The sequence below is a fragment of the Ptychodera flava genome, chromosome 13, assembly GCF_041260155.1.
Source record: "Ptychodera flava strain L36383 chromosome 13, AS_Pfla_20210202, whole genome shotgun sequence".
NCBI lineage: Eukaryota > Metazoa > Hemichordata > Enteropneusta > Ptychoderidae > Ptychodera > Ptychodera flava.
The window spans coordinates 2,101,918-2,111,556 of record NC_091940.1 but is presented as its reverse complement, the minus strand read 5'-3'; the positions used below and the strand labels follow the sequence as shown (position 1 = coordinate 2,111,556).

General features: G+C 37.7%; 1 protein-coding gene across 1 annotated transcript in view; it reads left to right on the top strand.

Moving 5' to 3' along the window:
* Nucleotides 1-3,205: 3,205 nt before the first annotated feature.
* Nucleotides 3,206-9,639, top strand: part of LOC139147065 (glycine receptor subunit alpha-1-like) — a 49,354-nt gene continuing 42,920 nt past the window's right edge. The window contains exons 1-3 of the mRNA XM_070717922.1: nt 3,206-3,722; nt 4,013-4,116; nt 4,989-5,059. Of these exons, the coding sequence (XP_070574023.1) occupies nt 3,640-3,722; nt 4,013-4,116; nt 4,989-5,059 (258 nt within the window). The 5' untranslated portion in view covers nt 3,206-3,639. The remainder of the gene's footprint in view (nt 3,723-4,012; nt 4,117-4,988; nt 5,060-9,639) is intronic.

Genomic DNA, 9,639 nt, shown 5'->3' with positions numbered 1-9,639 from the left:
TGAGAGGTGTTCTTACCTTACTTATTATCAATACATACACACTCCACGTTGAAACGAACACACGTGACTGAACTGTACATAAGGTGAACACATTGGATTGCTTTTAAGGAGTATGAGTCAATCAAGCAATGCTTCGATTCAATATGGTTTATCATTATCATTATTACTATAATACCTAGCCGTCTCTAAAAAGAAATCTGTTAGACCAAACACAAAAATATTTGGTCGAGTCAGCGCGCGCGTCATTCAGGACCTGCGTGTCATGTCTCTTTCCACGTAAAAATTCTGGATGATTCAAAATTTCGTGTGGTGGCCGGCTTCAGTTCAAAGTTGTTATAATGCATGTCGAAGATGCTAGAAAGAAAACGGAAGTATTTTGCAGCCAGTGATAAAAGACAATAACTGTTGCATCAATAGTGCCAAAATAGCATTGTTAGGAATAAAAAAAGGGAAAAAAAGAAAAATAATCGAATCAGCGCATCACTTTTGCTGAATAAGGACCAGATATCAACCATTTAGGCCTTATATATTGAAGTGGCACTCCCATTTGGTATTTTTTTAAAACACATTTTTTAAATGCCAACGGTCGATATTTGATATTTGAGATATCGATGAAAACATGTAATTTCCCGAGCGTATTTTTCGCATCCCGAAGTTTTACGATCGTTTCTGATTATGACCCGAAGTCTCCCGAAGGTTTGTTGTTGTGCTGATTGACAATATTCTAGGGCGTCCATAATACGACGCAATTTATTTACCTCCCACTGCGAAGATTTTATATACAGCATTATGCCTTTACCTCGGATAAGTTTTTTAAAAACTTCTCTTTAGTTTTTGTCGTTTTCATTATTCTCAATCAGTTGTATTATATTTTAACCAATACCACATAGATATCAGTTTTTACGTGTAAAATATTAGCTGCCTCTGATGACTACTTTTTGTCGTCTGCCAAACAGTTACGTAATGGTCAGGTGTGGTTCGATACATAGCGGCCGCCGCGTGGTATGCGTCTATGCATACGACGCGGCGGCCGCTCAACCGCACGTAACTCTTTAACTAGTCACCTATGCGAATTCTGGTGGAAACAGCAAACTTTGTTTTCCGTTTTTTCGCCGAGTCAGTAAGTAAGACTCAGCTTTCTCCCACAGGGCATGACCGATCACCGACGCGAGTAGTAATGTGGCGTACAACAGCGTCAGCGTAGACTCGTAGTCGTACTCCGTAGCTTAGTTGACAATGGCACCAGTGCCGAACGTTCGATGTTCGGAAACTGAATTTAGGTGGGCCACCGGAATTCAAACTTTTACTTTTTTGAGGACATGTTTTTATCGATATCTCGCGATCCGCGCGCTGTCGCAACGTCAAATATTGACCACTGGCATTAAAAAAATGTGTTTTAAAAATGTTACCAAGTGGGAGTGCCTCTTTAATATAATTTACACAATCGAACATATCGTGAGAATAAGTATCTGACAGTGTTATATAATAAAATGCCATTGACGTCAAGTCAGAAAACGACATTAATATATCTTATCGAGAAAACTTGATATGAAACTGATATAAGTTTATCGGACAACTATCTTAGACAACAGTTTGTTGCAAATGATATAGCCAATTATGACACCATGGTTCTACTACCTTCTCTGTACTTCGACATATTATAACACGATTGGAACTAATTTGGGATAATTGGAAAATGAAGTAGTGTCGAATTAATCTGCAAATGTAAGCTCATCTGCATTTCTTTTTAATTTACACACTCGCTTTTATGAGTAATTTGTAATATCACAACATTTAGCTGACACCTAACACTTTTGAGAAATTTGAAAAATATAAAGATCCATTATCCAAAATTAGTTCCAATCGTAGTTTGTGAAATGGTATCTATCGTCGAATCATCAATATCACGACTCATCAAAGAAATACAAGCCTCGTTCTGGACCGGTCATGTAGGCTATCTGATCAATGTGTTGCGAGTAATTTTTTACCAAGAAAGCTTTTACTGTTGTTGTCATCCCAATCTCACCCTATATCTGCGAGACTGTGATCCCAGACTGAAAATGTCGAGACATCCTCCCCATCCTTCTGTAATCGCGGAGTTGATGCTAATAAGTTAGGCAATCGTGATCGTTTGTACTGAAATGAGCTGAACTGGTCTGAGTATCCCTTAAATTTAATCAGATTCTTTCTCTTGCTCTTACATAGTTTCGTCCTTAGTACTGTAGACCATTTATTAAAAACTTGCCATAGGCTTGCTATCGCGTCATGGGTTAATTGCCAGTGATTGACTAAAATTTGCTTTGAAACATCTTAGTTAACCTTTGGCCGTTTTAACTCGTCGATCCTTTTTGTACCTCTCCAACTGGAGTCTACTGATGGCTGCAGCAGATCTGGATGTGTGACGGGACAAGGACAGGAGAAGGACACTAAAATTTTAGGGTCACTTGTTCTTCTTTTTCATATGTCAGCGCATACATAATTGTACGTCTGGTATATGGATGGCAACAACCCATCGTTCTTCAACTTTTACAACCTTTTGTTTGTATTTCGATCCCATTTGTATATAATCTAAGAGAAAAACTTACATCATTCAGACTGTGAAAGTTTCGGAACATCACCTACATGATGAAATTTTCTTCAAAGGGGATGGTTGATACCTGGCGTAGGAAACAAATAATCCCTTGGTTACTAAGAATTCAGTCAAATTTCTTTGCGTCCACTAATGTTCAGTCTTGTCAATTAGTGCCGGCCTTATTACAGATACGTCTTTTTAAGTCCATGCTGACCAGTGCGCTTATCAACGTTTCATATTATAAAATCGTCGAACTATTACATGTCATAAACCAATCGTTAATGTCTGTGAAGTGATATTGAGCCTTGTTTTATCATTATTTCAATACCATATAAAAAATGAATATAGGCTTTCCATTATTTTACGTAGAATAACTACATTATTTTGATAATACCGCTCACAAACTGATGAGGATAGCTGTAGGCTGCTTAAACAATTTGAAGAGTGAAGTTTACTGTAGAAAATTTCAAATCTATGGCTTATGGGATAAATGTGCAGTCATCTTTCCAACGTTCATTTTCATTGGGGTTTAGTACAGTACACTGCACTGTCGATGTTTGAAATGTGATAAGTGTAATTGGTGAAATGACGTCATGCTCAGATCTTCAGCATGCATCAATGAGTCTGCGCATTAGATGTGAGGTTGGAGTCAGCTGAAACGTACTATAAGCATTACCACCTTTTCAGTATGCAAAAATGAGGCAGGAATCAGATACTGACGCCAGTCAAGCTGCACTGTCGGTGACAACGCAATTGTATGGAAGTACCCATGCAGGAGAGAGGTTACATAATCCGCGATTGTCGTTTTCTCCATTACATGCCAGCAGTGAGAGCAGCGAATACCTCCAAGAAATGGGTGTATAGCTTAGCTACTTATCGATAGATTTGGTGACACTGAATCTTTGTGGAATTTAGGATGATAGACTTTAATCTGACAGTGAAGACCAAACACCGTGGTTAATATTCAGATTGCTAGTAACATCAAAAATCGCCAGCAAGGAAGGCGACAGTCTGTGGAGGAAGTAGTATCTCTTCTTCGCGTAGAGATTAACACATAGAGAAGACTAATGACTTTGAAGATCCAAACATTTGTTCTGGGTTCATCTTTGATAATCCTGACAGTCTCTGTACACGGCTATTGGTGCCTCGGGTAAGTGACTGCAGCTACAAATGATATGCAATTGCTATGTGAACACACACCAAATCGATGAAGACTGAGGTTGTGATATTGACTGATGAAGAAATCTGTACAGATTGAGTTACAGGCTTCTGCTTATTTGTCTCTCAAAGTAGAAGTGCACTATTTTTGGAAACTACTAAAAATTATAACTCAGAGATATCAAATAATCTATAATTTTTTTTTCATGCAAGTAATTAAATGAATTGCACTTATACGCACACAGGCATTTCTCGTTTTAAAATTTGTCATTTTGTCGACAGTCTGAATGGAGCAACCAATGCGAATTCGCAGGTCAACACAACAACCGAACTTTTGGATATGTTGCTTAATAACTATGACATCAGAATCCGACCAAATTTTGATGGTGAGTATCATGCCAATATAATTATCGACTGAACGTTGTGGCTGAGGTTTTTTATACTGGCAAAGATTAACTTTCGATATCCAGGCTTATAAAATGCCTAGGCACGATTTTGGTCATAGAGAAGTCAAAACGTCGGTATAATTATCATCGTGTTCACTATGATTGTCGTCACTGAAATTGATGAAACTTCTTTCAACATGAGACTAGATAGCGATCGGGTTTGAGCAGAATGATAAACCTGGAAACATTTCAAGACATTCATTGAAGATTGAAGTAATATTTCTGAGTATTGGAAATGTGTGTTCTCTGAATACTTTAATAAGTGGCAATTTCGTTGAAGCGAAGAACGACAGATAACTCAACAATATGGTGCAGTCTGTATGTCTAGTGATAAGCTGAAAATAATTGATGTGTCGGCAGGGAGCATTGAAGTATTGTCACTGTCACACACAGACTATATTTGCTACAAGTTCTGCACGTACGATTTCCAAGCTACCATGCTGTTCTGTTTATTTGAAGAATTCTATATTTAGGGACCTCTCTCCAAGCCGTGTATGATTTATTCTTGTTTTCTATTCTGAGTCTGTTCTCGTTATGTTTTGTAAATCTGTGCATAATTCTTTCTGGAATCAGATGTCGTTATTTAGCCGATCAAATGCTAAGTATCTGCTCCGAGTTTCTATCATTGTGCGCTGCACCGTCAAACCATACAATCTGACAGCTGACCTTCCTAGCAACTGTTAAGTTACAGAGATAACAGCTCTTCACGCCATGGTATCATGCCCACTTCTACTAGTTCTAAATCTCATCCACCAATCCAAACACTGCAAGCTGTTAAAGATCGTATAACACATAATTGCTTATTTCTACAGGCCCCCCTACACTGGTGGAGTGTGATATGTACATTTACAGTGGATTTGATTCGGTGGCAGAAACTACTATGGTAACTATTTATCGATATTAAAATGCATTACATTTTTTACAATATCTACAGCGAATGCATTACGGTAGAAAATACCTAGCACCAACAACTTTATTGACGATTTATGGGTAAGACAGGCTAGTTCTTAATAACTGCAGAGAATCATAATTCTATGCGCTTCTGTTTATAGCATATTGCCTGATCCGATAGACATTCTTCAATATTGGATATTACTGTTAGGGTCCATAGCCTGACCAAATTGCTATGGGGCAGAACCTTTTTGGGTGATTTACATAAATTTACATATTTTGCATATGATTATCATTTGATTAGCAAATAACACTGAATGTAGCAATTATAATGCCTACGCATCCGCTCTATATCCCTCCTGGTCATTGCGAAAACTAAGCAATAATAATCATAGAGTTTATGTGTGTGATAAAGTGAACGCCTAATAACAATGAAAAAATAAAAACACTTCGAGTTCAATATTTTTGGTCACAATTTATCACACTTCAATGACTTTGATCTGGCATCTTTCCTCTATAGCTATCATGACTATAAACATGTTCATTATGATTTTAGTGTTTTTTTTAATTCTGATCAGGACTTGTGGTAAATAAATTTCAAAACAAAGTGTAAAACAATAGTTGTAGTATGATCTCAGATCGAACTGATTAATTCAATATCTTGATGTCCCTCGCCGTTTTTTAATTCTATGAGTTGCTTCATCATTTTTGGATGAAAACATTCAAAGGATAACCCTTCATGAACCATTGATAACAAAAGATAGTAAATATCAGTGTACAAGCACAGCTTCATGGTCGAATTTCTGAATAGCTAGTTTGGTTTTACTTGACGGGGTTCCGGATGTATTTGGTATTTGGTATATTTCAAAAGAACTATGCCAATATTTTTAGCAGGGAAGTATCTGTACTTGAATTGTCTCTGTTTTTACTGGCAGGCCAGTTTTCGTTTAAATGATAAACTGGCCCTTGTCTGCTTGATGGCAAAAGTCAAAATAGGTTGCTGGATGCGTCGTTTCTCGGGAATTTTGATTTCGGACACATTTGCGACCTGATATCTTCAATTCAAATGGAGTTTTAATGTCACTATGGAACATGGCTTGCGTGTTTACACACTCGTGTCACACACGAGAAAACGGGAATGCAGTGAAACGGAAGCGGCACTGCCACCACTGTGATACGTGGCATTGACACTCACGCGCGTATCGCTATTTTGTAAAACTACAGTTAGTTTTCGCTTGTATTTTACCATTTTATTGTATTGCGTTTGAACACAAATCGTCAATTAATGAGTGTTTTGCTGCTAAAAAATTGAAATATTGATAATGTAGAAAATTTCGGGAGGGCAGCTGCCCCTCCCCCTTCAGGCTACGGCTATGGCTGTGGGAGCACCTATGACTTAGCTTACTATTATTGACTCTGAGTATATCTGCGTCCGACTCAGCTTCCATGCCAGTACATTTGCGCCAACAATGCTTCTGATTTTAGAAAGTTTATAGAAAGTATGGCTGTGCCAAAAAGTGAGAATGTGTCTCACGCAAGGGTTTACATATATACGTTTCCTAAGCATAAACGTAAATAAATAAATTCACACAACATCCAGTCACTTAGAGGCAATTGAATTTTGTCAAAAGTAAACGAGATATGCTGTGTAAAACATCGATCGCAGTGTCTTAATATAGTACATGCCTCGAAATTAAAAACTTCAACTTTTGCTCAAAATGTTCTCAAGGAAATTTGAAACCATTCTCCAGCGTAAGGGCAACACTTGCTACAAGAAAAACAGATCGCCTTAAAAGTTATCGATATTTGAAGTTCAAACTGACATATTCACTGGGAAAATACTTTCGATTTAAAAAAAATGACAAGTTTATTTACCCCACGAGCTTCAAAATGAGCTTCACAAGCGGTAGACCGGAAAAGAGTGGTAAAATTTGAAAGTCGAAATACCTGTCTCCAAAGTGCATTCTATCAGCTGGATGTTTTTGATCATAATTTAGTAGAGTCGTCAAAATCACATATTTTTATGACAGCAGCCTTCTTCCATTTGCCCTTTGTCTCAAGTTAACTATGTTGATCGCATATACGTCATGATTGTTTCGCATCTCATCTCATCTTGATATATTTGAAAATCACCCATAGAAAGATTATTCAACGCCAAGATGTTAAGACTGTACAGACCAAATAAAATAACATTATGGTATAACTTTTATTTCATTTATAACTTTAATGGTCTGACAAACTTTACCGAAAACAAGCAGAATTGTCTCTCTAAATATCTGCATTAGCGTTTGTCTTTCCTTTATATGTCTTTATGTCTGTAGCGAAAGAAGAACAAATACAAAAAACTAAAAGAGAAGTAAACGAGGAATGAAACAGGAAACTAAAGGATCCAAAATAATGGTCAAATGTACAGTGACAAACTATTCTGATAAATGACATTGAAAAAATACAAAAAAAATCAGTATATTAAATACATTAAATACATAAAAGAGAAGGGATTGAAAAAAATGATCATGCACCTGTTTGAATAGCTAATTAATATTTAGTATTGGCTTGAAACAATCAGGTGACGCACGCTGATAGAGACTGAAAATGACGTGATAACTTGGAATTATTGCAATATGCCATGATTGACAGTATGGCGATAGCCAGTGGGTTTGTTTTGAGAGATAGGATTACACAGGTGCACAGGATCCAAGTGATGAATTATTCGAGACACTCGATCGGAGCCTGAACATTTGAAATAGAATCCTTTTATTAACTGGCAACTAATAAACCTACTTATTAAGGAAATGTGTTTGAACTATTTTGTCTTCTCAATGAGACCTGCTGAGTTTCTGCGTAAGTTGCAGCCTACGTTGAGAGATTCCACAACAAAAACTGCTATACAATATAAATTTAATCTTGATCATACCCACGCATAGGCATCTTGTCTTCGACCTAATAATATTCATGATTGTAACACACCGCATGCCCATTCAGTGCCGCAACTCGATGTAAAAGCTGCGTGTCGAGTAAGTAGATCAGGATAGCAGTGCCCTTGAAAGTTCATTACATGGCGGTAGCTGGAAAAAACCTGACGTCAGAGGACTCTCAACTAGTCCTGTTACGTGACCGTGACCGTGGTGTCGGCATCGCAAACTTGCAATGAAGGCGGAACAAAGGAATATTTTTCATCTCCTCAGCACAGAAACAACAGGGACGTCAAACACAACAGCGTCAGCACGAGCAGTTTTACAAAACAAATTGCCGGGCCTTTTTCTGTGACAATAGCACCGCTCCCCTGTTTACTACCCTGATGGCGGACAGTTAGTAGAAACACAATGCAATTTCCAGAGGCCGTAGGCTTAGGAAAACAGTTGGTCAATACCTTTCTAGTAAGCTACAGCCTCTCAGTGTAATACAGGCACTATATCCCTCACGACCGGGCAAAATGTGTTATACAGATATGGGACTGGTAGTCTTGGTTACTGCACCAGCTCAGTGGGTGAGAAGATTCTCTTATCAAAGACGAGTCTGGTTTGTAATAAAATGTCTTCTCAATTGTAATGGCAAAGGTGTGTTTTCCTTATGATTGACTACAGACAACATAGTGATGGAGAGAGAAGCGGTTTTAAACTCACAACCACGATATTTGACCATATCTACTCTTGGATTACATTGACCCTATCACATTGCCTTTGACCCTATCACATTGCCTGGCACTAAATCTGGATAGCACATTTCCCGAACTATAATTGACTTGGAAAAAGTCAGACTACAAACGTAACCAAATGATGAACATACCAAACACGGAAGAAAGGACATAATCATCAGAACTGTTTGCGAGATCCAGTAAAACGACTTTCTCTTAACTTTGGCAAAAACCATAGACCCTCGAGCTCGAGGGTCTATGCAAAAACGAACTTAAACTCGTCTTAAAGTTCAAACAAGCAAATAAACAAACAAACGAATAAATAAATAAATAAATAAATTCCCTACTAACTAACCGTTGCTTGTGTAGTGTTGAGTAAGGAGAACTTTCCTGCTTCACGGAATCTTAGAAACTTAAAGTAGTCAAGACTAGAAGTGGAGAGATAAGACCTGTTAAAGCTCCATTAATTTCACAAAAGATTATTACTAAACCTGGAAGTTTCTATACTTTATCGAATGAAAAGAGATGTCCGGAGGCAAGAACAATACAGACCAAGTGTTATATCTGAAGGGAACGGAATGGCATAAACTGAATTGACAAAATGCAACCTTTCGACAATACATACATGTATGATGAGTCGTGGCTACTGCAACAAGATGACTCAACAAATACAGAAAACAGTTCTGAAAAGTGTCGAGGAACTCTCACAAATACATCATCATGTAGCCGACAATTCATTGAGATTCACCAAAGCGGGGCTTTAAAGTAAGAACTTTCAAATCATCGTATTGTAACCCAAGAAAAGAGTTGCTCTCACTTTATATGTTTTAGGAAACCTTGCTGTATGCAATAGCCAGCTTTGTTGCTAGCTATATGTATTAAATGAGTACGTACACTTGGGCTCGGCTTCTGATTAGTTCAATTTCATGTCCCCTTCC